The 27,948-nt window shown below is 47.2% G+C and overlaps 1 protein-coding gene across 1 annotated transcript in view; it reads right to left on the bottom strand.

Annotated features, from left to right (window-relative positions):
- The window catches only part of LOC132582318 (WAP four-disulfide core domain protein 1-like), a 29,777-nt gene extending 14,289 nt beyond the window's left edge, over window positions 1-15,488 (bottom strand). Inside the window, exon 1 of the mRNA XM_060253851.1 lies at window positions 14,978-15,488. Coding sequence (XP_060109834.1) covers window positions 14,978-15,112 — 135 coding nt within the window. The 5' untranslated portion in view covers window positions 15,113-15,488. The remainder of the gene's footprint in view (window positions 1-14,977) is intronic.
- Window positions 15,489-27,948: the final 12,460 nt, after the last annotated feature.

Raw genomic sequence — 27,948 nt, 5'->3', positions numbered from 1 at the left:
TCCTTGAAAGGGCAGCTGCTGTAAATGCACTCTCAGCCCCACTTACCTCACAGGGTGTTTGTTGTGTGTGTGTGTGGGGGGGGGGAAGGCAGAGGACATTGTGACCGCTCTGAGACTCTGAGATTCAGAGTATAGGGTGGGATATAAATCCAAAATCTTTTTCTTCCAGGGTCTACTGTAAATTCTTGGAGGATTGGCTACATCAGGGGTGTGTGGCCTAATATGCAAAGGAGTTCCTGCTACAAAAAAACAACAACCACCTGGCAACTTACAACTCTACCGGCAAGTATCTCTAAGTGCTCACAAACTAACTGGGAAGATGACCATCTCTAGACTATCTGGCACCTTAGCCAAGGCTAACTTCTGGCACCTCCCCCCACCATACACTGAGAACTAGTTTTCAAAAGCAGATGAATCATGAGGAAAATGCGTGTCCAATTTTGCGCCCCTTGAAAGCCAGCACCCTAGACGATCACCTATTTTGTCTAGCGGCAGGGCTGGTCCTGCCAGCTCCTGCTATAGTTTCTGATCTGCATCTCATTTTCAAAGCTAGACCGTCCCGCTAGACAGAAGCTTCAGCTTAAATGATTTTTGCTATACGCATTGTCCCGGAGTTTGCCTTTTCAAAAGCTGGCCGAGCAGTGGTAGTCAGTCACCACCTCCTGAGTGAAGATATTGTCAAGATGAATTGAAAACAAATCAGCCACTATCATAATGCCCCTGCATAAATCGATGGTGCGGTCTCCTTCGGAATACTGTGTGCAGTTCTGGTCGCCGCACCTCAAAAAGGATATTATAGCATTGGGAAAAGTGCAGGAAAAGGGCAACTAGAATGATTACAGGTTTGGAACACTTTCCCTATGAAGAAAGGTTAAAACGCTTGGGGCTCTTTAGCTTGGAGAAACGTCGACTGCGGGGTGACATGATCGAAGTTTACAAGATGATGCATGCGATGGAGACAGCAGAGAAAGAAGTACTTTTCTCCCTTTCTCACAATCCAAGAACTCGTGGTCATTCGATGAAATTGCTGAGCAGTGGGGTTAAAATGGATAAAAGGAGGTACTTCTTCACCCAAAGGGTGATTAACATGTGAATTCACTGCCACAGGAGCTGGTGGCGGGTACAAGCACAGCTTCAAGAGGGGATTAGATAAAAATATGGAGCAGAGGTCCATCAGTGGCTATTAGCCACAGTACATCAGTGGCTATTAGCCACAGTGTGTGTGTGTCTATACATATATATAAATTTTTGGCCACTGTGTGATACAAAGTGTTGGACTGGATGGGCCATTGGCCTGATCCAACATGGCTTCTCTTATGTTCTTATGTTCTTAACTGCAAATCATTTATTTTTTTAAAAAAAATGAAAGGCAAAGGGGCTCAAAACAGTTATTTACAAGTATAATTCTTCCCCTTGGGTAAGAATGTTCAAGAAACCTTAAAACCGCCGAACCAAACTGGGAGAAGCAACATTTTGCAACTGAACTTAATTACGCAGCTTTGCAGTTACATCAGTCAAGAATTTCACACCCAAGGGGCACAGGGAGAGGGCTTCCTTCCATTTGCAACCACGAAGCCAAACACGAAAGGGGGACTCTTTGGTTCAGAAGTTCTCCAACTTCAGCGACCCGAGGACCCCAGCTTTGGGACACTCTTATTTATTGTCCGTATCTTAAACATTGCAATCTTTTTGGAGTTCTATGGCTGCGGCTGTGTAGATGTGGCATTCCATAAACGAGAGGTCTGTGTCATCAAAAGAACAGAACGAAACTTGGGTCGCTCTCCAGTGGGACCTTTAAAAATGTGCAATGCCAGGAAAGAGTTCAAAAAAATTGTTCGGTTCCAGGGGGCGGGAAAAATGCGGTTGCAAAGAAATATTTGTGCAGTCCAGAATTCAAGTCTCTGGCAGCAAAGCTGTCATCCTCCCACTACGGAAGCTTTTTCTCGCAAGAATGCACACACGCTCACATGGAAAATGCTCCAGCAGGGGGGAGGAGTCTGCCATGCATACAAATTACAATCACTTGCCACTATTAGGGTTGCCAATCTCCAGGTGGGTCCAGGGGATCCCCCAGTTTGGAGGCCCTCCCCCTGCTTCAGGTTCATCAGAAAGTGTGTGTGTGTGGGGGGGGATGTCTGCTGGACATTCCATTATTCCCTATGGAGACTGATTCACACAGGGTATAATGGAGAATTGATCTGGGGGTATCTGGGGGGGCTGTTTTTTGAGGTAGAGGCACCACATTTGCAGCATAGAATCCAGTGCCTCTCCTCAAAACACCCTCCAAGTTTCAAAAAGATTGGACCAGGGGGCCAATTTCTATGAGCCCTGAAAGAAAGTGCTCCTATTCTTCATTATTTCCAATAGAGGGAAGGCATTTAAAAGGTGCCCTTTAAATGTGATGGCCAGAACTTCCTTTGGAGTTCAATTGTGCTTGTCACAACCTTGCTCCTGGCTCCACCCCCAAAGTCTCCTGGCTCCACCCCCAAAGTCCCCAGATATTTCTTGAATTCGACCTGGTAACCCAAATCACTATAAAGTACCCTGTTTTCCTCTAAACTTTAGACTCTAAAGAAACACCAGTCTCTAGTTCACAAAAAAATTTCCTTTAGAGTCTAAAGAAACACACCAGTCTCTAGTTCACAAAAGGTTTTCCTCTAAACTTTAGAGTCTAAAGACACACACTAGCCTCTAGTTCACAAAAAAAATTCCTCTAAACTTTAGAGTCTAAAGAAACACACCAGTCTCTAGTTCACAAAAGGTTTTCCTCTAAACTTTAGAGTCTAAAGAAACACACCAGTCTCTAGTTCACAAAAGGTTTTCCTCTAAACTTTAGAGTCTAAAGACACACACTAGCATCTAGTTCACAAAAAAATTTCCTCTAAACTTTAGAGTCTAAAGAAACACACCAGTCTCTAGTCCACAAAAAGTTTTCCTCTAAACTTTAGAGTCTAAAGAAACACACCAGCCTCTAGTTCACAAAATGTTTTCCTCTAAACTTTAGAGTCTAAAGAAACACACCAGTCTCTAGTTCACAAAAGGTTTTCCTCTAAACTTTAGTCTAAAGAAACACACCAGTTTCTAGCTCACAAAAATTTTTCCTCTAAACTTTAGAGTCTAAAGAAATACACGAGCCTCTAGTTCACAAAAGGTTTTCCTCTAAACTTTAGAGTCTAAAGAAATACACCAGCCTCTAGATCACAAAAGGTTTTCCTCTAAACTTTAGAGTCTAAAGAAGCACACCAGTCTCTAGTTCAGAAAAGTATCTTCTTCAATAAATCTGACAGCTATCATACGATGGGAGCTTTGACTCCTGAATGCTTCCTCCTTAGAAAGCTTTGCCAGTACCTAAGGTGTTTTTGGACTCAAATCTCATTCTTGGAGTTACCACCTATGCTTTGGAAAATCCTGGAGATTTAGGAGCAGAGCCTGAAGAGAGTGGAGATCGGGTTTAGTCTACCCTCCAAAGCGGCCGTTTTCATCAGGGGAAAATAATCAAATCACCGGTGAACAATAAATATTCACACTTTCATTGTATGCATGCTATTGATTTAGTGCAAATATAAGACAAAATGAAGAACAAAGGAACAATAAGGTGTTTGTACGCCCCCAATTCACACTCTGGTACCGGTTATTTATATTGTATTTTCATCAGGGGAACTTATCTCTATAGTCTGCAGATCAGCTGTAATTCAAGGAGAACTCCAGGCGCTGCCTGGAGGTTGTGCAACCAGAGAGTCACAGAAAATGGAGCTGGGGATCGAAGCCTCCATGAAAACCAGCTTCACAAATTATACACCCAATGCAATGTTCTATGAATAGTAGAGCATTTCTCTTTAGAAAAAACATGCATATAGTTATAAATAAGAACGTCTGTTGCACCCATGCCCAAAGTCTTTCAACAAACAATGCAACTTCTCCAAGGAACAGGATCGGGAGGAACCTTCAAGAGGTGTGTGTTCTCAAAAGAGTCCAGAGCTCAGTGGTAGAGCATCTGCTTGGTAAGCAGGAGGTCCCAGGTTCAATCCCTGGCATCTCCACAAAAAGGGTCCAGGCAAAGAGTTGTGAAAAACCTCAGCTTGAGACCCTGGAGAGCCGCTGCCAGTCTGAGCAGACAATACTGACTTTGATGGACCCAGGAGGGTCTGATTTAGTAGAAGGCAGCTTCATATGTCCATGTCCATATGTCCAAATATGAAATATTTCCACCACAACTTGGCAATGTTAAGTATGCAACGAGGTCATAAGAATATAAGAGAAGCCATGTTGGATGAGGCCAATGGCCCATCCAGTCCTACACTCTGTGTCACATAAGAGAAGCCATGTTGGATCAGGCCAATGGCTAGGCTTCCCCCGCCCCCCCTGCCCTGGCGGGGGACTTCTGATTTGCAGCCTCCTCCCCCGCTCTCCAAAAATCCGGAAGCTGGGGGGGGAGAACATGTGTGTAGGCATCATGTAGTTGTAGAGCTCCTGCAGGTTTAGAAACCTGCAAACTGATCCATTTGTAAAATGTGTGCCTTTAAGGCTGCGCAGAAAACAGGAAACAGGAAGGGCTTCATTGGAAAGGGTCAGTAACAGTTTCCATGGAGAACGGCCCCTCCCTTTCTTTTGCTTTCGTTTTCACAGCAAGGAAAGTTCTGCAGGAAGAAGATCTAGTAAGTATTTGTGTGTGAGAGAGAGGGAGGGGGCAGGGGATTCCCTGGTTTGGAGGCCCTCCCCCCCTTTAGAAAGCGTGGGGGGGAGGGAAATGTCTACTGGGCACTCTATTATTCCCTATGGAGAACGATTCCCATAGGGAATAATAGGGAATTGATCCGTGGGTATTGGGGGCTCTGAGGGGCTCTTTTTTGAGGTAGAGGCACCAAATTTTTAGTATAGCATCTAGTGCCTCTCCCCAAAATAACCCCCAAGTTTCAAAACGATTGGACCAGGGGGTCCAATTCTACGAGCCCCCCAAAAAGGTGCCCCTATCCTTAATTATTTCCTATGGAAGAAAGGCATTTAAAAAGGTGTGCTGTCCCTTTAAATGTGATGGCCAGAACTCCCTTGGAGTTCAATTATGCTTGTCACACCCTTGTTCCTGGCTCCACCCCCAATGTCTCCTGGCTCCACCTCCAAAGTCTCCTGGCTCCGCCCCCAAAGTCCCCAGATTTTTCTTTAATTGGACTTGGCAACCCTACCAATGGCCCATCCAGTCCAACACTCTGTGTCACAGAAGAACATAAGAGAAGCCTTGTTGGATCAGGCCAATGGCCCATCCAGTCCAACACTCTGTGTTACGGAAGAACATAAGAGAAGCCATGTTCGATCATGTAGTGGCCCATCCAGTCCAACACTCTGTGTCACAGAAGAACATAAGAGAAGCCTTGTTGGATCAGGCCAATGGCCCATCCAGTCCAACACTCTGTGTCACGTAAGAACATAAGAGAAGCCATGTTCGATCATGCAATGGCCCATCCAGTCCAACACTCTGTGTCACAGAAGAACATAAGAGAAGCCATGTTGGATCAGGCCAATGGCCCATCCAGTCCAACACTCTATGTTACACAGGGGCCAAAAAACCCCAAGTCCCATCAGGAGGTCCACCAGTGGGACTAGAAGCCCTCCCACTGTGTCCCTCCCTAAGCACAAGAATACAGAGCATCACTTGCCCCAGAGAGTTCCAACAATACGCTGTGGCTAATAGCCACTGATGGACCTCTGCTCCATATGCTTATCCAATTCTCTCTTGAAGCTGTAAGGTCATACTTGAACCCTCATTTCACTTCTGCTTTGACGAGCACTTCAAAATAAGCAACATCTCAGGCACCAGTCTTCGGAGAAAGCTATCTCTAACAGTTCTACTACTACAGACCGACACAGTAACCCACTTAAAACTGCTTCAATGGATTTATTTGCCTTGAAGGTGCCACAAGATTTCCTCCTTCATTTTTCTGCAACAGACAAGACCAGACAAGGACTGCAGCCAGGTAATTCATCTCTGCCAGAAAGAGGGGAATCCAATAGGGTTGCCAATCTCCAGGTGGGGGCAGGGGATCCCCCAGTTTGGAGGCCCACCCCCCACTTCAGGGTCGTCAGAAAGTGGGGGGAGGGGAGGGAAATGTCTGCTGGGAACTCTATTATTCCCTATGGAGATTTATTCCCATAGAGAATCATGGAGAATTGATCCGCGGGTATCTGGGGCTCTGGGAGGGCTGTTTTTGGGGGTAGAGGCACCAAATTTTCAGTATAGCATCTAGTGCCTCTCTCCAAAATACCCCCCAAGTTTCAAAAAGATTGGATCAGGGGGTCCAATTCTATGAGCCCCAAAAAAGGTGCCCCTATCCTTCATTATTTCCTATGGAAGGAAGGAATTGAAAAGGTGTGCCGTCCCTTTAAATGTGATGGCCAGAACTCCCTTTGGAGTTCAATGATGCTTGTCACAGCCTTGATCTTGGCTCCACCCCTAATGTCTCCTGGCTCCACCCCCAAAGTCCCCAGATATCTCTTGAATTGGACTTGGCAACCCTAGAATCTAACCGTGGCTGAACACACAGAGATCTCTGTGCCTGGGCTTGCATGCATCTCACTTGACTTTCCGCGCACAGTTACGGGTGTGATGGGCCAAGAAACAACTGCTACCGTTTGGCAGCTCAGTAGCACCTGGATTACAATTTATCCAAACGAACAATCTTTTGGAAAGAACATACCTTGAAGGAATGGGCATTTCTGCCCTTCTTGGGTGTCTCATCAGAATGCTAACATGGCTTTCATTGTGCCATCCCTCTGGGCTAAGATAAAGTGGAAAGGAACCAGTGCACACATCTGTGTTAATTTCGGAGAAATGATGCCGGTCAGGGCTTTTTTTGTAGCAGGGACGCCTTTACATATTAGGCCACACACCCCTGATGTAACCAATCCTCCAAGAGTTCACAGTAGGCCCTGTACGAAGAGCCCTTGGAGGATTGGTTGCATCATGGAGGTGTGGCCTAATATGCAAAGGAGTCCCTGCTACAAAAAAAAAGCCCTGATGCTGGCTAATGGGGATGCCAATTCCCAGTTTGGAAATATTTGGAGGTTTGGGGGTGCAGTAGGCTTGCCAATCCCCAGGTCCCAGCGGGGGTTCTTCCACTTTCCCAGGCTCCTTCCTGCCCCCAGTCAGCTGGCCGGAAGGGGGAAGCCCCGCCCCCAGAGGACCATGTGCCTTTCCACCTTCGGAGGCTTCAGTCTCCGATTTAAAGGCTTCCTCTTGGGATGGTGTGTCTGTGCTGCTTTGAAGAAGTTGGCAGCAACACATGAGTAGAGAGGCCAATCCCTCACTTCAGAGTCGCCAGAAAGGGAGGTGAGGAGGGAAACATCTGCTGAGCACTTCATTATTCCCTATGTAGAGATCGATTCTCATAGGGTATAATGGGGAAGATCTGGAGGTTTTCGGGGGCTCTGGGGGAGCTGTTTTTTGAGATAGAAGCACTAAATTTTCAGTATAATATCTAGTGCCTCTCCCCAAAATACCTCCCAAGTTTCAAAACGATTGGACCAGGAAGTCCAATTCTATGAGCCCCAAAAGAAGGTGCCCCTATCCTTCATTATTTCCTATGGAAGGAAGACATTTAAAAAGGTGTGCTGTCCCTTTAAACGTGATGGCCAGAACTCCCTTTGGAGTTCAATTATGCTTGTCACACCCTTGTTCCTGGCTCTGCCCCCAATGTCTCATGGCTCCACCCCCAAAGTCCCCAGATATTTCTTGAATTGGACTTGGCAACCCTCAAATCTATTGGTCAGTGATATGTTATACTCCACATATTTAGCCCAGGTCTCATCTATCAAAGTCCAATCATGTATCCGTTCTATCACACTGGCTTCAGAGCAAATGGCACTACCAGCACTCTGCCTGTGTCTTTTCTTGACCTGGCTGAATACTCAAAGCAAAACAGTGCCAAACACCCAGGGGCAGAGTTGGGTACACACCTATGGTTACCAGCCTCCAGGTGGGGTTTGCAGATCTCCTAGAATAACTTCTGGATCGGTTCCCCTGGAGAAAATGACTGCTTTTCAAATGCAAACCCTACGGCATTATATCCCATTGGGATTTCTCCCCTCCCCACCCCACCACCTCGGGGTCCACCTCCAAAATCTCCAGGAATGTCCCAACCCAAAGTTGGCAACCTTAGAGTTGGCAGCTCGTAGAGATTGGGGGTGGAGCCTTTTTGGGGGAAGGTTTTGGGGAAGGACTTCAATGAGGTATAAATGCCAGAGAGGCCACCCACCAAAGCAGCCGTTTTCTCCTGATGAACTAATCGCTATTGCCTGGAGATCAGTTATAATCCCAGGAGATCTCCAGGCACCACCTGGAAGATGGCAACCCGACTGGGTCCTCAAATCTCATATGCTAATGGCCTATTAAACTAACTAGCAATGCATTGTAATTCACTCCCCCCCCCCCCATTACCTTCTTGTTCCCCTTTTTCTGCTCAGAAAGAGCAATCTCATGTAAACTAAACCGAGGGTATGTACGGGGATTTTTGGGGGGGGCGAAAAGGCCCAGCAGGAACTCATTTGCATATTAAGTCACACACCCTTATGCCAAGCAAGCTGGAACTGCATCCCTGTGTATTTCTGCTTTTTCGTTTTTTTAAGCCTTGGGTTTATATTTTGTATACGTTAAATTTTGCTAACTGAACGACGTATGCATTTTTCCTCCCTGGAGATGTTCCGAATTACTAGAGGTTATTCAATAAATAGATTGACCAACTGGCCCTTTCCCAGTTACAGGCTTAGGAGAATTCAAAGGAAAGAAATCTCTCTTGCCCTTTCTGCGCTCGTAATCCTAGACGGTTCTTGCGAACAATAGCGGGAAAGGCACTTTCAAGGAAACGGCGATAAAAGGGCCTCGCATTCGCAGCCTCAGATAATACTCCTGGCCCTTTCGACTTCCACCTGCTTTCTTAATCAGTTTCCTCTCCTGGGAACTGAACCCTGCCAAATCCCTCTTGGTTCCTGTAAGTGATTTAAAAAAAAAAACAAAACCCTCCTCCTTATACACAAGAGAATGGCTTTCACCCAGAGAGGCCCCTTAAAGAACAAGAATTTAGCACACACCTGCTCTTTCCCCTCTTTCTTAGCTGAGAACAGCCGGTAGTGTTTGGAGTGGAGATTCTTTGTAAAGCTTACTTGAGGCTTGGTGGGGGCAGCTGGCCAGTTCATCTCTGCTGGAAAGAGGGAGTTCGAAACCCTGGCTGAACCCATGGAGATCTCTGTGCCTAGTCTGCATGCATGGCACTTGATTTCTCGAGCGCAATTATTGGTGTGATGGGCCAGGAAAGAACTGCTACCATTTTGCAATTAAAAAATGGCTCTCGTGAGTCCTTAAAAGAGGATGCCCACTGCATCTCTGCATGATTTACTGGCCTGGCCATCTTCCAGTCTGGTTTTACTGCATCTTTGCAGTGGTCAGGATTGGATCATTCAATCATTCTGCAATTGAATAGATTTACGCACACACACACACTCCAAGAAGTTGACCATTGTGTCGCTGCAAGATTTACTGCCCTGGTCTTTTGCTGGGTGGGAGGTTTTCATATACCTCACTCTATTCATTCATAATGCAGAACTAGCACACCCTCTAAGGACCCTGCCCGTTGTATCTCTGTATGCCCCTTTTTCATCCACTTCTGCCAGAGAAGGTGATTCTGACGGCATTCCTGCGTTGGGTGTGCTTGACTCCTGGCTGTGCTCCGTACTTGCTTGCTTCCAACCAGGAGGCGTGGCTGAATTTTGCAGAGATCGCAAACTGCCTCATCTGGGAGTGTAACGTTGGAGTCCAGTAGCACCTTTAAGACCAACAAGAGTTTTATTCACAATGTAAGCTCACATTGTGAACATAACTTGGTTAGTCTTAAAGGTGTTACTGGATTCCAACTCTGTTCCATTGCTTCAGGCCAACACGGCTGCCCGCCTGGATCTATCTGGCAGTGTGTAATTCTTGCTCTTTCTTCCTCTAAAAGTAACCCCCTCTTCAGCAAGTCTCTGCAAAGAGTGCCCCTTTGGCAAAGAGAGGTTTAGAAAGCTCTAAACCAAGGGTGTTGAACATGCAGCCTGGGCGCTGAATCAGGCCCCCGGAGGGGTCCTATCAGGCCCCTAAGCAACTGGCTGCCATCTGCTTCCTTCTCCTTCTCTCTTGCTTCCTTCTGCATCACAGCTATCTTTGCCAGGCTTCCTCAATCGCACAGGAGCTACAGAGCAAAGCCTCTATTTCCTCCATTGGCTGAGGCTCCTCCCTTGGGGAGGAATGGGGGGATCAAAGCTTACTTTGCCAGGCTCTCTCAATCACACAGTAGAGCTATTCCAAGCCTGCTTCCTTCTATTGGCTGAGGCTCCTCCCTTGGGGAGGAAGGGGGGAAGCAAAGCTTGCTTTGCCAGGCTCTCTCAATCACACAGCAGAGCTACTGAGCCAAGTCTGCTTCCTCCTATTGGCTGAGGCTCCTCCCTTGGGGAGGAAGGGGGGGGGAAGCAAAGCTTACTTTGCCAGGCTCTCTCAATCACACAGCAGAGCTACTCCAAGCCTGCTTCCTTCTATTGGCTGAGGCTCCTCCCTTGGGGAGGAAGGGGGGGAAGCGAAGCTTGCTTTGCCAGGCTCGCTCAATCACACAGCAGAGCTACTGAGCCAAGTCTGCTTCCTCCTATTGGCTGAGGCTCCTCCTTTGGGGAGGAAGGGGGAAGCAAAGCTTGCTTTGCCAGGCTCTCTTACTCACACAGCAGAGCTACTGAGCCAAGCCTAGTGTCATGGGTGCTGGGGACCCTGCAGAGGAAGACGAGTCTGCCAAGGAAACTGTATCCCTGCCACCTGCACCAGTACCCCTGCCTCCTGCTGAAGAAGATCCCAGCCCCCCTGCCTCGCCCTCTCGGGTGGCTCGTGTGCGTGACCGCCTCCGTCAGGACCTCAGGGATCGGAGGAGGGCGGCATGCTCACAAGCAAGATGCTCCCTGAGTCCTGAGTTTTGAGAGGATTCTGGCCCTCCTAAGAGCAAGGATGCTTGAGTTGTAACAGGATCCTGGCTGCCTCCCAGAGCCAGCAATTAGCCCAAATGGGCAACAGCCAGCAGAGGGCTATATAGCTGTGGGCTTTGGGAGGAGGCTTTGTGGAAGCAACTAGTCATCTCCCTGACGTTCTAGCATCCACTCCAGCTTGACTTTGGTTCCTGACTCCCTGACTTTGGCTTTTGACTTCTGGACTCCCTGACCTCGGCTTCTGGACCTCGGACCTGCGATACTTGCACAGCGATTTGGATTTGGCACCTCGGACACTCCTGCTTGCTGGCTACAGACCTCGGACTGCCTCTGGACTTTGCCTGACCCGGCCCCAGCCCTGACACCTGCTTCCTTCTATTGGCTGAGGCTCCTCCCCCTCCTGGTCCCCTGAGGAAGGAAGGAAAGAGCCAGAGCTTCCTTTGCCCAGTTCCCTGGATCCCATGGGAGAAATACAAAGACAGCACCTTGAAGACCAACAAGTGCTAATGTTTTAATCATGTTTTAAGTTGTTTTTTTAAAATAAATCTTTAATTATATTTAATTATTTGTCTGTGTCCTTTATAAAGTTTATATCTCTGCTACATCATCTTAAATAGATACACATGTAGCCCGGCACAATATGGACCGTCCTGACAAGGTCTTATTTATGTCCGATCCGGCCCTCATAACAAACCCCCCTGCTCTAAACTCTAGTTATTCTTCGCTAACAAAAAGGGTTGAATTTGTATTGTATTTCCCGTGAGGACAGCTGGAATCCTGACGCTGAAACGAAGTGCAGGAGATAAGGGATTGGAAGGAGGATTTCTGGGCCCATTGGACATCCCATCCCGTCCTCTAGAGCAGCAGTTCCCATCCTTTTTGGCATCAGGGACCGCTTTTGTGGAAGACAATTTTTCCAAGAACCGGGGTGGGTAGGGTTTCAGGATGATCCAATTGTGCTCTTTATTTCTATCAGTATGGTGTGCGGTCTCTTATCTGGGAGAACCGGGTTTCATTCCCCACTCCTCCACTTGCAGCTGCTGGAATGGCCTTGGGTCAGCCAGAGCTCTTGCAGGAGTGGTCCTTGAAAGGGCAGCTTCTATCAGAGCTCTCTCAGCCCCACCCACCTCACAGGGTGTCTGTTGTGGGGGAGGAAGGGAAAGGAGACTGCGAGCCGCTCTGAGACTCTGAAATTTGGAGTGGAAGGTGGGATATACGTCCAATGTCATCTTATTATTTATTACTCCGTTGTAATATATAATGAAATAATTATACAGCTCACGGCCCAGTTGCTAACAGGCCACGGACCAGTACTGGTCCGTGGCCTGGGGGTTGGGAACTCCTGTTCTTAAGCACCAGAGGGATGACAGAAGTACCGAAGAAACGGAGCCTTGCTAGCTCAGCATGCCCCCCTCCCCCCTTCTCTGCTCAAACAGCCTGAAGGCATCACAGAAGGAGGGAATCAGGTTTGAACAGGCTCTCTTAATCAGCACCTGTACAGAAAGACCTCCAAGAGCCAGAATGCAGGAGGAACTAGGAAAAGCAGGGGGTAGGGTTGCCAAGTCCAATTCAATAAATATCTGGTGACTTTGGGGGTGGAGCCAGGAGACTTTGGGGGTGGAGCCAGGAGACATTGGGGGTGGAGCCAGAAGCAAGGATGTGACAAGCACGATTGAGCTCCAATAGGGTTGACAAGTCCACTTCAAGAAATATCTGGGGGCTTTGGGGGTGGAGCCAGGAGACTTTGGGGGTGGAGCCAGGAGACTTTGGGGGTGAAGCCAGAAGCAAGGGTATGACAAGCATCATTGAACTCCAAAGGGAGTTTTGGCCATCACATTTAAAGGGACAGCACACCTTTTTAAATATCTTCCTTCCATAGGAAATAATGAAGGATAGGGCACCTTCTTTGGGGGCTCACAGAATTGGACCCCCTGGTCCAACCTTTTTGAAACTTGGGGAGCATTTTGGGGAAAGGAACTGGATGCTATACCGAAAATGTGGTGCTTCTACCTCAAACACCAGCCCCACCCCCCAGAGCCCCAGATACCCGTGGATCAATTCTCTATTATTTCCAATGGGAATAAGTCTCCATAGGGAATAATGGAGTGCTCAGCAGACATTTCCCTCCCCTCCCCCTGCTTTTTGATGACCCTGAAGCGGGGGGAGGGCCTCCAATCCGAGGGATCCCCTGCCCCCACCTGGGGATTGGCAACCCTAGCAGGGGGAAGCTATCTTAGGAAACACTTTTAAATCGGTAGACTCTGAAGCAGTCGCGGCGTTACACCGCCGAAGATCGCACTTCAGTTCACGCAGGACTTCTTTTAATAGCCTCGTAAAATAGGCTGACTATTATTCCTCAGGGAAGTTGGGAAAACAGAAATTCCAAGAGGTAGTGTATATATAAAGGACTCAAAGCACGTCACATGCGGTATCTCAGTAATCCTTACAAAAACCCTGAGATGTAAGTCCCCCTAACTGTTATTCCCTGTTTCAAGTTCCAGATCTGAGGTTGGCGGGAGCTTGCCGGAGGCTACCTACTGAGTTTGTCGAAATTCGAATGTGAGACTTCCCTACCTGTGTGGGTTAAAGGCTATCAAGTTGCTTTGGACTTGTGGCGACCCTGTGAATGAATTCCCTCCCAGACGTTCCGTTGTTAACTACCTTGCTCAAGTCTTGCAAATTGAGAGCCATGGCTTCCTTCGTGGAGTCCAACCATCTCCTGTTGAGTCTTCCTTTTTTCCCCGCTGCCTTCTGCTTTTCTGAGCATTATTGTCTTTTCTGGCAACTCGTCTTCTCCTAATGTGAGCCCCAGTTTGATTGTTTTATCTTCTAGGGAGTGTTCAGGCTGGATTTGATCTAGAGCAGGGGTATCAAACATGTGGCCCGAGGGCCAAATCAGGCCCCCGGAGGGCTCCTATCAGGCCCCCGAGCAACTGCCTCTTGTCTACTTCCTTCTCCCTCTCTCTTGCTTCCTTCTGCATCTAAACTTGCTTTGCCAGGCTCTCTCAATCACACAGCAGAGCTTCTGAGCCAAGCCTGCTTCCTTCTATTGGCTAAGGCTCCTCCCCCTCCTGGTCCCCTGAGGAAGGAAGGAAAGAGCCAGAGCTTCCTTGGCTCAGTTCCCTGGATCCCATGGGAGAGATACAAAGAAAGCACCTTTAAAACCAGCAAGTGAAGCACGTTTTATTTTATGTTTAAAAAAAAAAAAATCTTTAGTCATGTTTGTATCCTTTAAAAAGTTTATATCTCTGCTACCTAATCTTGAATAGGCACACGCATGGTCCAACCCAACACGGCCCAACAAGGTCTCATTTCTGTCAGATCTGGCCCTCTTAACACCCCTGAGGAGTTTGACACCCCTGAGGAGTAATCATTATACTATTCTCGTTCTTACTCAGTTCAACCCCCACCGACAGCACAGTGAATCAGGAGCTAAAGCACCAGGCAGACAGATAGACAAAGAACTATCTTAACTGTTCAGCCACCCAGGATCCCATGCCTTCGAAACTGAGCCATTTTATACTTCCCATTTCAAAAGCTCAAGAGGGGACCGTCATCACAAAATGGCACTCTGTACATGCCTCCAGCCATTTTGTCCGGATCGGGCCTCATCCCGTCCCGGATTAGAGCTTTGCCTCTGACACTCACATCTGATCACAGTAAAGCAAAAGCAGTCTCCTTATGTGTAAGGGCGCTGTAGTCAGTCCATAGTCCTTTGGGGGAACTGAGCAGTAGCCCCCTCAAGTATATTTTATAAGGAGGGTCTTAGCGGTGAGACCTGATTTCTATGAAGACTTGATTAAGCCCCAGGCTGTGAAAAATGAAATTCAGGCTCATCCTTTGCTAATAAGAGACTGATAAAAACCCAGCCCAATTTGGCAGTTTAGAATCAAGGAATCTTCTTTTATAAAGACAAAGTCCCAGAAACTTTAGCACAGGATAAATTATGAAATCTACCCCCCCCCCCCTCTTCCATCTGCCCAATACTTACATCATATTTCTCTGTCAGCTTCAGGTGAAGTCTGCGTTTCCAGCGTTTTTGGGGGAAGCCCAAATGTGGGAATAGAAGCAAGACACATATTGTTGCGGCAAAGGTCTTGGTGCAGAAAAGCTGTTTGCACCCCATTCCAACGGCTAGCGGCTTCTCCTCATGAACAATTGAAATTAGAACTCCAGATCTGAACGTCAAGAGATCCAATTCGCTTCGGCTTTTCCCCAGAGAGAAGAGGAGTCCAAACGGTTGAGTCAGAAAACACCACTCTTGTCTTTATGCAATTATCCTTAACACAAAGGAAGAGAGAGAGAGAGAGGGAAAATCCAAAGCCTTGGGTCTCTTACCAAGATCTGTCTTGGAAGTTTTCTTACTCCAAGTTTGCTCAGATTCTCTGATCCTGCAGCTGTCACGAGCTTGTGCCCTGACTTCCCTGGAAAGATAGATGTAAGATTATTTTTAGACCTTTGTTTCAACATCTGGCACTCCTAGAGAGGCCCATTCAAAGCTAGAGAGAGAGAAAGGATCAGATGACGGGCGGCCTTAATGGGGAAGGGGGGAAGCCGAAAATAAAGGTCTTCTTGGAGAAACAGGCACGGCTGATTCTGGCAAGAAACTCTGTCACGCTTTCCAAGACTATGCTGTGCAGCGTGACAGCTGTTGTATGCTTTCTCCAGTTGCTGCCTTGTGAGGTTTGGGGGCCTTTCTAGGTGCTGTGGAACTCAGAACGTAAGAAGAGATCTACTGGATCATACCAAGAGTCCCTTTGCATTGCAATCTGCTGCAGAGTGGTGCCCTTCTCTGCCTACTGACCTCATTTTACATAGGGTTGCATTGTTAATTCAGACAGCAAGGTGTTCTTGGGAAGAAGAAGAAGAAATTGGATTTATATCCTGCCCTATACTCTGAATCTCACAGAGTCTCAGAGCAGTCACAGTCTCCTTTACCTTCCCCCTGCCCCCCCCCACACACAACAGACACCCTGTGAGGTAGGTATGACCGCCCTGCACCACTTAAGGCGACATGGCGACCCCAGCCCCTCCTGCCGACTTTATTTCTTCCTTCTGGTTTTACCTCACGGCTACTGAGTAAATCATCACCAGTGGTCTGACCTAGCCTCAGATCGCAAAGCATGGAGGCACACCATCCACCAGGCTGTCTCTTCCTTTGAGAACGCACGCATAGCGGGTCTTGAGGACAAAAGGAGATTGAGGAAGAATCGCACTGCTACAGCACCAACCCCAAATCAGACTTTTCCCTGCAGCCACTGTGGCCGGACCTGCCTGTCCCGCATTGGTCTTGTCAGCCACCAGCGAGCCTGCAGCAGACGTGGACTACTGCACCTTTCTTAAATCTTCGTTCGTGAAGTCAAGCTGAGAAAGAGAGAGAAAGAGACTGAGTAAAGGGGGTGGGTATAATAAGGATTTCTAGTCTCTTCGGGGTTCTCTTTTATTTTCAGATAGTAGGATAACTATGTATGTAGGGGACCACTGCTGATTTGCTGCTGATTCCAAATACTCAGGCACCAGAGAACTTAACAGTTAACCACAGATTTTTATTTACACACAGCCTTCAGCTGGGGGGAACGGGATGTATTTACATAGGCTGTTTTGTATCTTGGATGAATAACAGTTGCTAAACAGTTCAGGCTTTACAATACAGAGGTTCACTGAGGTATCTCAGGGTCGACAGTTCTTATATTTTTCACTCTCCAAACTCTAATTAGGTTGGCCTCTTGGGCTTTATGTGTCTGGTCTCTTGAGTCGACTGGTGTGTCTGCTCCAAGCCCTCCTGACTCCCTCAGACCCACATCTCTCCCTCAGCAACCTTGTTAGTTCTTAAGAGTAGTGTAAATATTTCTGTGACCACTCAGGTCTTTCACTGTGACACTTGATTGTCACTCTCAGCCACCTGGCTGTCTCCACAGAGCTAACAGCGAGCTTCACTTCACCAGAAGTCTCTTCACCGCTCTCTGTATCAGCTCTCTCTTCAGCTCTCCTGCTGACCATATACTGCCCACTTCAACTGTCTCCCTCTGACAGTTGCGGACGGTTGACTCTCCAGCCGTTATCTGTCACTCACTCATCCTGAGAGTTCCGAGCACTCCAGCCCCCGCCCTCAGATCACATGACCCAGACTCCCTGAGTCCTTAGTTTTTCTATTAACCCTTCCAATTCCGTCACAGTAGGTGGGGCTGAAAGAGCTCTTACAGCAGCTGCCCTTTCAAGGACAACTCCTACGAGAGCTATGGCTGACCCAAGGCCACATCAGCAGGTGTATGTTGAAGAATGGGGAATCAGACCCGGTTCTTCCAGATAAGAGTCTGCGCACTTAACCACTACACCAAACTGGCTCTCTTAATCTCTAAGATTAAAAGAAGGGCAAGGGGGCAACAACTATCCCATCATGCCTGCATTCAGTACTATAAGGTATACTGCTTCATGACAGAAGCACAGAAGAACATAAGAGAAGCCGTGTTGGATCAGGCCAACGGCCCATCCAGTTCAACACTCTGTGTCACACAGTGGCCAAAACCCCCAGGTGCCATCAGGAGGTCCATCAGTGTGGCCAGGACACTAGAAGCCCTTCCACTGTTGCCCCCCCCCCAATGTAGCAACCATGGCTAATAGCCTCTGACAAGCCCATCCTTGATTGAATTCTTTAATTTCTTTTTAAAAGAAAGGAATCCCCAGGAGAGAAGCCAGTTAGCCGTCCTGTGTCCACTTCTGGAGAGGGCGGGATAAAAATTTAAGGTAAATAAATAAATACAATATCTTGTGGCAATGAGTTCCTTAAGGTAATGATGTGACATGGGTGAAGAAATAATCCCTAACCTCAGCCTTCAGTCTACTACTTTGCCCTGACCTGATGGCCCAGACTAGCCCAATCTCTCATCCAATCTTGACTTCTAAGGAGGATCAGTCCAGGTTGATACTTGAACAGGAGACCACTATGGAAGACTGGGTTTGCTACTCAGAAAGAGGCAATGGCAAACCACCTCTGTGGGAGCCAGTTTGGTGTAGTGGTTAAGTGTGCGGACTCTTCTCTGGGAGAACCAGGTTTGATCCACCACTCCTCCACTTGCAGCTGCTGGAATGGCCTTAGGTCAGCCAGAGCTCTTGCAGAGGTTGTCCTTGAAAGGGTGGTTGAAAGAGCCAGTATGGTGTAGTGGTTAAGTGCGTGGACTCTTATCTGGGAGAACCGGGTTTGATTCCCCACTCCTCCACTTGCAGCTGCTGGAATAGCCTTGGGTCAGCCATAGCTCTGGCAGAAGTTGTCCTTGAAAGGGCAGCTGCTGTGAGAGCTCTCTCAGCCCCACCCACCACACAGTGTGTCTGTTGTGGGGGAAGAACACAATGGAGATTGTGCGCCGCTCTGAGACTCTGAGATTCAGAGTGGAGGGTGGGATATAAATTCAATATCATGTTCTTCTTCATTTCTGCTACAAAATTTAAAAAAAAAACCCTGCCTTCACCAGCTTGCCAAGGGGACTGAAGTCTTGCTTGGGCAGGCCGGGGAACGCAAGAAGACTCCAGGCTGGCTTACAAGAAGAAGAAGAAGAACTGCAGATTTATACCCCACCCTTCTCCCTGAATCAGAGACTCAGAGCAGCTTACAATCTCCTTTATCTTCTTCCCCCACAACAGACATCCTGTGAGGTGGGTGGGGCTGAGAGAGCTCTGACAGAAACTGCCCTTTCAAGGACAGCTCTGCAAGAGCTATGGCTGACCTAAGGCATCCCAGCAGCTGCAAGTGGGGGACTGGGGAATCAAACCCAGTTCTCCCAGATGAGAGTCCACACACTTCACCACTACACCAAACTGGCTCTCTACAAGAAATGCTTCACCTTGATCTGTCAAGTAAAGGCGTAGCAAAACAAAACAAAGAGTTAGATTCAGATTCATGGTTGTACCGCATGGCTCTGTTCTGCTAGCTAGCTAAGATGTGTCCACCCACAGTAGAGTTGTCAAGTCCTCTGGTACCATAGAGTCTTCTTCCGAAATTGCTAAAGCGTCTAGGAAAACCATAGAGTTTTCCCAGATGCTCCTAGAGCGGTTGGCGTGCTATGCCGCCAGCACAATGATGTCATTTCCAAGTGATGTCATCATGCCAGCAATGTCGGGGGAAGATCCCCCACCTAATGTGGGCCAGCGAGTTGGGAACCTCCAGGGTGGGAGAACCCCCACCTGGCCTGGGAATTTGGCAGCCCTAACCCACAGAAGGAGACTTCCTGTGATATAAGAAAGAGCCCCATGCATCAAGGGAAGGCTCTTTCTGCCCGTGGAATGATATGGAAAGGCTCCATGGTATCCAAACCATTCTTCTGTTTCATCATATGAAAAACTTGAGTTATCTTCTTCAATATTAGGATAATAATAATAATAATAATAATAATAATAATAATAATAATAATAATAATAATAATAATAATAATAATAATAATAATAATAATAATAGATTTTATTTCTACCCCGCCCTCCCCGCCTAGGCGGCTCAGGGCGGATAGTGGTGGTGGTGGTGGAAATGGCCATCAGGTTGCAGCCAATTCAAGTTGGTTGTGCCTTGACTGCAAAAATGGAAATCTCACACAAGTCAGAAAGTTCACCACCCCCATCAGTGAAATGATAATGCAATAGGAATGTGGAAATGCTAGCCGGGATATCCTATTGGGCTGGAAGAAAGGCTAATCACGTTGGCTGGATAACCACCTTATCAGTCACATCTTATCAGAAATGGAAATCTCACACAAGTCAGAAAGTTCACCACCCCCATCAGTGAAATGGAAATCTCACACAAGTCAGAAAGTTCACCACCCCCATCAGTGAAATGATAATGCAATAGGAATGTGGAAATGCTAGCCGGGATATCCTATTGGGCTGGAAGAAAGGCTAATCATGTTGGCTGGATAACAACCTTATCAGTCACATCTTATCAGAAATGGAAATCTCACACAAGTCAGAAAGTTCACCACCCCCATCAGTGAAATGGAAATCTCACACAAGTCAGAAAGTTCACCACCCCCATCAGTGAAATGATAATGCAATAGGAATGTGGAAATGCTAGCCGGGATATCCTATTGGGCTGGAAGAAAGGCTAATCATGTTGGCTGGATAACAACCTTATCAGTCACATCTTATCAGAAATGGAAATCTCACACAAGTCAGAAAGTTCACCACCCCCATCAGTGAAATGGAAATCTCACACAAGTCAGAAAGTTCACCACCCCCATCAGTGAAATGATAATGCAATAGGAATGTGGAAATGCTAACCGGGATATCCTATTTGGCTGGAAGAAAGGCTAATCACGTTGGTTGGATAACCACCTTATCAGTCACCTTATCAGGAGAGCCAGTTTGGTGTAGTGGTTAAGAGTGCGGACTCTTATCTGGGAGAACCGGGTTTGATTCCCCACTCCTCCACTTGCACCTGCTGGCATGGCCTTGGGTCAGCCATAGCTCTGGCAGAGGTTGTCCCTGAAAGGGCAGCTGCTGTGAGAGCCCTCTCCAGCCCCACCCACCTCATAGGGTGTCTGTTGTGGGGGAGGAAGGTAAAGGAGATTGTGAGCCGCTCTGAGACTCTTCGGAGTGGAGGGCGGGATATAAATCCAATATCTTCTTCTTCTTCTTCACATATCAGCCCAGTTGTCTTGCTGCCTCTTCCGCCTCCCCCTGCCCTGCAAAATGAAACTAGACAGTGATGCCGATGAATAGCTATCAAACTGGAAAGTTCTCAGCTGTTCTCAAATGTTGGCAATAATTCTGCCTGCATTAGGAACACTTGCAATCTTGGCTCAGTCAGGCCAAATCGTGACAAGCCGATTTCTGACTGCACTTCTACTCTTGCAAAGCTAATCTTAACTCTCAACAACATTGTTCCGCAAATTGCAATACGGAGGAAAATGGACCACAACAAAGTCAGTTTTAGAAACAAGAGAAGCTGATTGAGAAGAATCAAACCCAGATGTCTTCCCCCCTGAAACGGAAAACTTGGCAGGGCTGCATTTCTCTGAAAGCAAGGAAAGTCATCACCTCTTAAAAAGCTGGTCGGCCTCTCAGCCATCACAGCTGATCTTGGTTTTAATTTAAACAAGTCAATGTAGAAGGGAAGGGAGAAAGGAGGAGGCGGGAAAGGAAAGGGGAAGCGGAATGTTGGCTTTGATTGCCTTATTGATACCCATGCCTTCTGAGTTGCACAGCCTTCCAGAACCTGGGTAAGTGGGTCGTTTATCTTCCCTTTCAAGTGGCATAAAGGCTTGGAGCTTTATTTTAACCCCGAGACTCTTTTACGGAAGCATGTTCTAATTTCCAACTCAATTGCCTGTCTTTCCTCATCAGAGCTAGAAGTCCATCATGCAAAACCCCGTTTGCTTCAATGCTCCAAGCAAACCAAAAATTAAGACCTAGCCACATGACCCTGCACTTGAGATACTTACCATATTTTGAAAAAGCAAAACAGAGGACCTATTTCCCAACTGACGACTTCTAACAAGTGATCGCTTATGACAAATCTCATTTGAAATATCCCTAACCTTCCAGCCCCCAAAGAGGACATTTTCTTCAGGTTTTTTTTAAAGAGCTCAAAAGAGAATGGACACACAAAAAAAGAGGATATGTCCTCTAACAAGAGGTTATTGGGTAACCCTACACTGCACTCATGTTCTTTTTGGGTGAGATCTTCTTCTGACAAGTTGTAAGAACATAAGAGAAGCCATGTTGGATCAAGCCTATGGCCCATCCAGTCCAACACTCTGAGTCACACAGTGGCAAAGAAACCCAGGTGCCATCAGGAGGTCCACAAGTGGGGCCCTCCCACTGTTGCCCCCCCCCACCCCAAGTACCAAGAATACAGAGCATCACTGCCCCAGACAGAGAGTACCCTCTATACCTTGTGGCTAATAGCCACTGATGGACCTCTGCTCCATATGCTTATCCAATCTCCTTTTGAAGTTGTCTGTGCTTTTAACCACCACCACTTCCTGTGGCAGTGAATTCCACGTGTTAATCACCCTTTGGGTGAAGAAGGACTTCCTTTTATCTGTTCTAACCTGACTGCTCAGCAATTTCATTGAGTGCCCACAAGTTCTTGTATTGTGAGAAAAGGAGAAAAGTCCTTCTTTCTCTACCTCCTCTATCCCATGCATAATCTTGTAAACCTCGATCGTGTCACCCCTCAGTCAACATTTCTCCAAGCTAAAGAGCCCCAAGCGTTTTTAACCTTTCTTCATAGGGAAAGTGTTCCAACCCTTTAATCATTCTAGTTGCCCTTTTTCTGGACTTTTTCCAGTGCTATCATATCCTTTTTGAGGTGCAGTGATCGGAATTGTACATAGTACTCTAACTGAGGCCGCACTATCAATTTATACAGGGGCATTGTGATACTGATGACTCCAGATGCAAGATGAGATTCAAAAAGTTTGAGTATATCCAGCAAAATCTCTGCATACCACAACACAGGATACCTCTGGTTGCCACTGAAGAAACTGACTAAAAGACTAATCTGTTGCATTAAGTTGAGCATTGGTTCCAGATATTGAAATAAATGGCGTCAGATGAAGGTTGTCCGAAACAGGCATAGATACCGGAAGCGTGTCACTACACGCCTATTGCTGTTGATACTGCAGGACTATTGTTGTTGAAGAAGTTCACCAGCACTTCTTTGAGCATTTATGTAGAGCTTGGTTCTTTCATTGTGGACTTTATGCATTGCAATTTTTGAATCAGTGACTTATCTGCATTCTACTATTGTAAATTATTGTGTGTATTGCCAAGATGTTGTTTCAATCTATTATTATAGGATATTGAGTCATTGCAAATTTTGTCGCAAAATTAAACGTTGATACTACTATAAATAAAATTATATATATTAGCATCTTGCATTGGTAACTTTGTTCCAGAGAGCCGGAAACAGAAAAAGCAATTAACATGCGCTGATCCAAGTTGTGGAATGTTGTACTGAGGCTCCAGGATAAAACACTGAGAGAAAAAGGCTGATGAAGGTCTGAAACCGTGAGGAATCCCGGGCTGCGGTCCCTTACTCTCTTGGAGACAAGCTGTGCTGGAGATTTGAGGACTCCACCCAAGTTGCTGAACATAAGGGAGAACAGCAGGAAGGCAATTGCCTCTGAGGAACTGTACCTTATTATCTTCAAACAGCAGACAGTGTGGGGGAGTAAAAAGTACTCTTTTTCCAGCTGCGTTTGTATTATGAGCATTTGTGAATTTAGTATCAGGAGTGGTTTATAAATTACTAATGAGGACTACTGCTATGCATCTATTTTGATAACTGTAGGTTGCATATACACTATATTGTGTAAAAGTGCTATTGTTATTCTGGTGTTTTTTCACTTATCATTCACTTACATCGGAACCTGTTGATATTTACCCCGGGAGAAAATGGCTGCTTGGAAGGGTGGGCTCTATGGCATTGGACCATGCTGAGGCCCCTCCCCAAACCCCACCCTCTTCTGGCTCCACCCCCAAAGTCTCCTGGTCAACATAGACCTGGCAACCCTAGCTCTACTCCTGAGTAAATATAACTAGCAGGACGGCTTTCCTACCACTCCATGGTTTCCACTCATTCTTCAGTCAACTGTGTCTTGCATGAATTAGGCCAGATGTATCTCATTAGGTAAGTATTCTTATAAATTTGGAAAGCGCCTGTGCATTTAAATGAGAGGGGAGATTATGAAATGTGATGAAAAGCATTACATTTAACGGAGGAAACCCCTTGGGGAACAGGACTTTTGGCTTTGAAATGCAAGAGCTCAGGGTGGACCAATCGATATTATGGAGTCTCTAGGCTTCTGACCAACACCAACTGGATGTTAAAGTGGGGGGGGGGTTAAAAAGCATAGAGGGGAAGCGGGGAGGGAAGCGTGCTGGACATGATGAAAAATCCCCTCTGCCTGTATATTTACGCAGTCTTCAGACAGAGCATGCAAACTTTAGCACAGGCTGAGTTAAGCGAAAAACTGACCAGAAGGGATAAAACTAACATGTGTCCTTTTATGGCTGTTGTGAATAATCATATCGGTCCTGCCTCCTATCCCAACTGAAGGGGAGAGAATGAATCCATCTCATGGAGTCAAAAGTATTCATAAAAGGAATTAAATGGACTTTTCTAGCATGGAATCTGTTCCTTCTTTGACCATCTGGGAGACATCCTTCACACATGGCTAGGGCAGCTGTCCGTAATAAACGTGGCCAGCACATCGAGAGTTCTTGATATTGGATGTTGAACAGGAGGCTGTCCGATAACAGGAAGACGTTAGCTCAAGTGGGTAGATTAAGCCAGTACTGGCCAGTTAAACAGGGCCTGGTGTATCTCTAACCCAGGGGAGTCAAACTCATTTTGTTATGAGGGCTGGATCTGACATAAATGAGGCCTTGTCAGGCTGGGTCATGTTGGACCAGACCATGTGTGTACCTGCTGAAGATTAGGTAGCAGAGATAGAGACTTCATAAAGGACACAGACAAACACAATTTTTTAAAAAAACAAACAAAATAAAACATGCTTAAAACATTAGCTATGGCGAACCTGGGCAGTATAATCAAAATTAGAGACATCACCCTGCCAACAAAAGTCTGTATAGTCAAAGCGATGGTATTCCCAGTAATACTGTATGGCTGTGAGAGCTGGACCATAAGGAAGGCCAAGCGCAGAAGAATAGATGCTTTTGAGATGTGGTGCTGGAGAAGACTCTTGAGAGTCCCTTGGACTGCAAGAAGATCCAATCAGTCAGTCCTAAGGGAAATCAACCCAGACTGTTCCCTGGAAAGTCAGATGCTGAAGCTGAAGCTTAAATACTTTGGCCACCAAATGAGAAGGAAGCACTCACTGGGGAAGATCCTGATGCTGGGAAAGACAGAAGGCAAAAGAAGAAGGGGATAGCAAAAGAGGAGATGGCTGGACAGCATTACTGATGTAACAAACATGAATTTGAGCAGACTTCGGAGGATGGCGGAAGACAGGAGGGCCTGGCATGACTTTGCCCATGGGGTTGCAAAGAGTCGAACTCGACTGTGCGACTGAACAACAACAAAAAACATTAGCACTTGTTGGTCTTAAAGGTGCTTTCTTTGCATTTCTCCCACGGGATCCAGGGAACTAGGAAGCTCTGGTTCTTTCCTTCCTTCCCCAGGGGACCAGGAGGGGGAGGAGCCTCAACCAATGGAGAAAATCAAGGTTTTGTTCTGTAGCTCCTGTGCGATTGAGCAAGCCTTGCAAAGCAAGCTGAGAGGGAGAAGGAAGCAGACAAGAACCAATTGCTCAGGGGCTTGATAGGAGTCCTCCTGGGTCCTGATTTGGCCCCCGAGTTGCAAGTTTGACACCCCTGAATTAAACTCTTTCTTTCTCTCTCTCTCTCTCTGCCCCTCCCTCCAATAACCCAATCCAAATTAAAGCGCTGCATAACTGCTGCGGCAAGGCTCCACCCCCAAAGTCTTCTGGCTCCACCCCCAAAGTCCCCAGATATTTCTTGTACTGGACCTGGCAACCCTAAATCTGGCACATCTACAGGTGTTCGCTATTATTGTCCAAGATGTGAGTGACATCTAATCTCCAGCCGGCCAGCTGTGAGTGACATCTAATCTCCAATCGGCTCTCAGTGGTAAAGTGTACAGACTGTGGAACTGGTGGTTGCCTACAGACCCCGGGCACAGGAGAGAAATTATGGTAGCCCTACGGGAAGCCAGAGCTGTCTGGAACTGGCAACATTGCATGAAGGGAGACACCGGCTTTTCATCCAGGTTTGTTTGAAGGGCAGCCAAAACTCCAGGGGTCCCATCTAACTAGACCAAGGAATGGCTTTCGGACAGGGCCTAATGAGGAGTTTGCAGCTCATCCGTCTTGATACTGGGAAAGACAGAAGGCAAAAGAAGATGGGGATGGCAAAAGAGGAGACGGCTGCACAGCATTACTGATGTAACAAACACGAATTTGAGCAGACTTCGGAGGATGGTGGAAGACAGGAGGGCCTGGCTTGACTTGGTTCATGGGGTCGCAAAGAGTCGGACTTGACTGTGCGACTGAACAACAACAAAAGGGTGCCAGAAAGTCTAGGGCTGGCCCTGGATGGGGGACCACCATGGAAATTCAGGGTGACTCCACAGAGGAAGGCGATGGCAAGTCACCTCTCTTGCCTTGGAAACTCTATGGGATCGCCATAAATTGGTTGTGTCTTGACAGAACTTTCCACCCATTGTTTGTCCCCAGAAGGACTACATGCTCTACTTCAAGATTGTATATCCAACTTCTAGTCAGACTGAGACATTCTTGAGGGACTCTTTGAGTCCAAGGAAGACTTCTGGGTGAAGGGAAGCATCCTCTTGAGGGCCAGGCATGATTTGAAGATGGAGAAAGCCCGACTCATCTGCCACCTCCTTCCCCCTCTCCTGGGCCTCCCACCCCATTGAAGCAGCCAAGAATTCAGAATGGAAAATTCCAGCAAAAGTAGGACGCGGCTGGAAATTTGTGCTGAAGATCTCTTACTTGCCTATTAAATGCCATTTCTGCATGAGTGTGAGCAGGAAAAAACACTCTGGATATCATTGCATGCACATGATTTTTTTTTTTTAATGTGCACTACTCTATATTGATTCCCCTCTGAGATTAGGAAGGGCTTCAAACACCAGGATCATAATGCTCAGATGGGTTTAGTTAGTATCTCAAAGGCCGGCCTTCACAGATGCCTGCACGCCAGAGATGATAGCTGGGTTTATGAAAAGCGCAGGCTGCAACTGGGGACATGAGAAACAAGACTGCGAATTCCCTGCTAAACCCGTCGGCGGGGAGGGGAGGGGGCCCCAGCCAGACTTCATCAAAACATACATGCATTTTAAATAGCATGTGTCATTAACACATTCCTGGTTCTTTTCTTTCTAAACACTCTAATAGGGTGGGAGTGGTCTTGTTGAAATTGACAAGGAAATTTCTGTTTATTTCTACCATTCATGGATAACCTACCAGAAAGATCAAGGAGGAGGAGGAGGAGAAGAAGAAGAAGAAGAGGAGAAGGAGGAGCAGGAGGAGGAGAAGGAGAAGAAAAGGAGGAGGAGGAGAAGGAGGAGAAGAAGAAGAGGAGGAGAAGGAGCAAAAGAAGAAGAGGAGAAGGAGGAGCAGGAGAAGAAGAGGAGGAGGAGAAGAAGAAGAAGAAGAGGAGGAGGAGCAGGAAGAGAAGGAGAAGAGGAGGAGGAGCAGGAACAGAAGGAGAAGAAGAAGAGGAGGAGGAGGAGAGAAGGAGGAGGAGAAGAGGAGAAGAAGAAAAGAAGGAGGAGGAGAAGAAGAGGAGCAGGAGGAGGAGGAGAGGAGCAGAAGAAGAAGAGAAGGAGGAGCAGGAGGAGGAGAAGAAAAGGAGGAGGATGAGAAGAAGAAGAGGAGGAGCAGGAGGAGAAAGAGGAGCAAGAGGAGGAGGAGCAGAAGAAGAGGAGGAGGAGAAGCAGAAGAAGAAGAGGAGGAGCAGGAGGAGAAAGAGGAGCAAGAGGAGGAGGAGAAGAAGAGGAGGAGCAGGAGGAGAAAGAGGAGCAAGAGGAGGAGGAGAAGAAGAGGAGGAGAAGGAGGAGCAGGAGGAGGAGAAGGAGAAGAAGAGGAGGAGGAGCAGGAGAAGGAGAAGAAGAGGAGGAGAAGGAGGAGCAGGAGGAGAAGAAGAAGAGAAGGAGGAGGAGAAGAAGAGAAGGCAGAGGAGAGTAGGAGAAGAAGAGGAGGAGGAGCAAGAGTACCAGGAGGAGGAGAGAAGTAGGAGGAGGAGGAGGAGAAGGAGGAGCAGGAGGAGAAGAAGAAGAGAAGGAGGAGGAGAAGAAGAGAAGGCAGAGGAGAGCAGGAGAAGAAGAGGAGGAGGAGCAAGAGTACCAGGAGGAGGAGAGAAGTAGGAGGAGGAGGAGAAGAGGAGGAGCAGGAGTCACCCTGTGAAGTAGGTGGAGCTAAGAGAGCTCTGAGAGAAAATGTGACAGACCCAAGGTTACCCTGCCGTTTC

This window comes from Heteronotia binoei, chromosome 14 (assembly GCF_032191835.1).
Source record: "Heteronotia binoei isolate CCM8104 ecotype False Entrance Well chromosome 14, APGP_CSIRO_Hbin_v1, whole genome shotgun sequence".
Lineage (NCBI taxonomy): Eukaryota > Metazoa > Chordata > Lepidosauria > Squamata > Gekkonidae > Heteronotia > Heteronotia binoei.
Note: the sequence above shows the minus strand (reverse complement) of the source record. Positions and strands in the feature narration are given on the sequence as shown.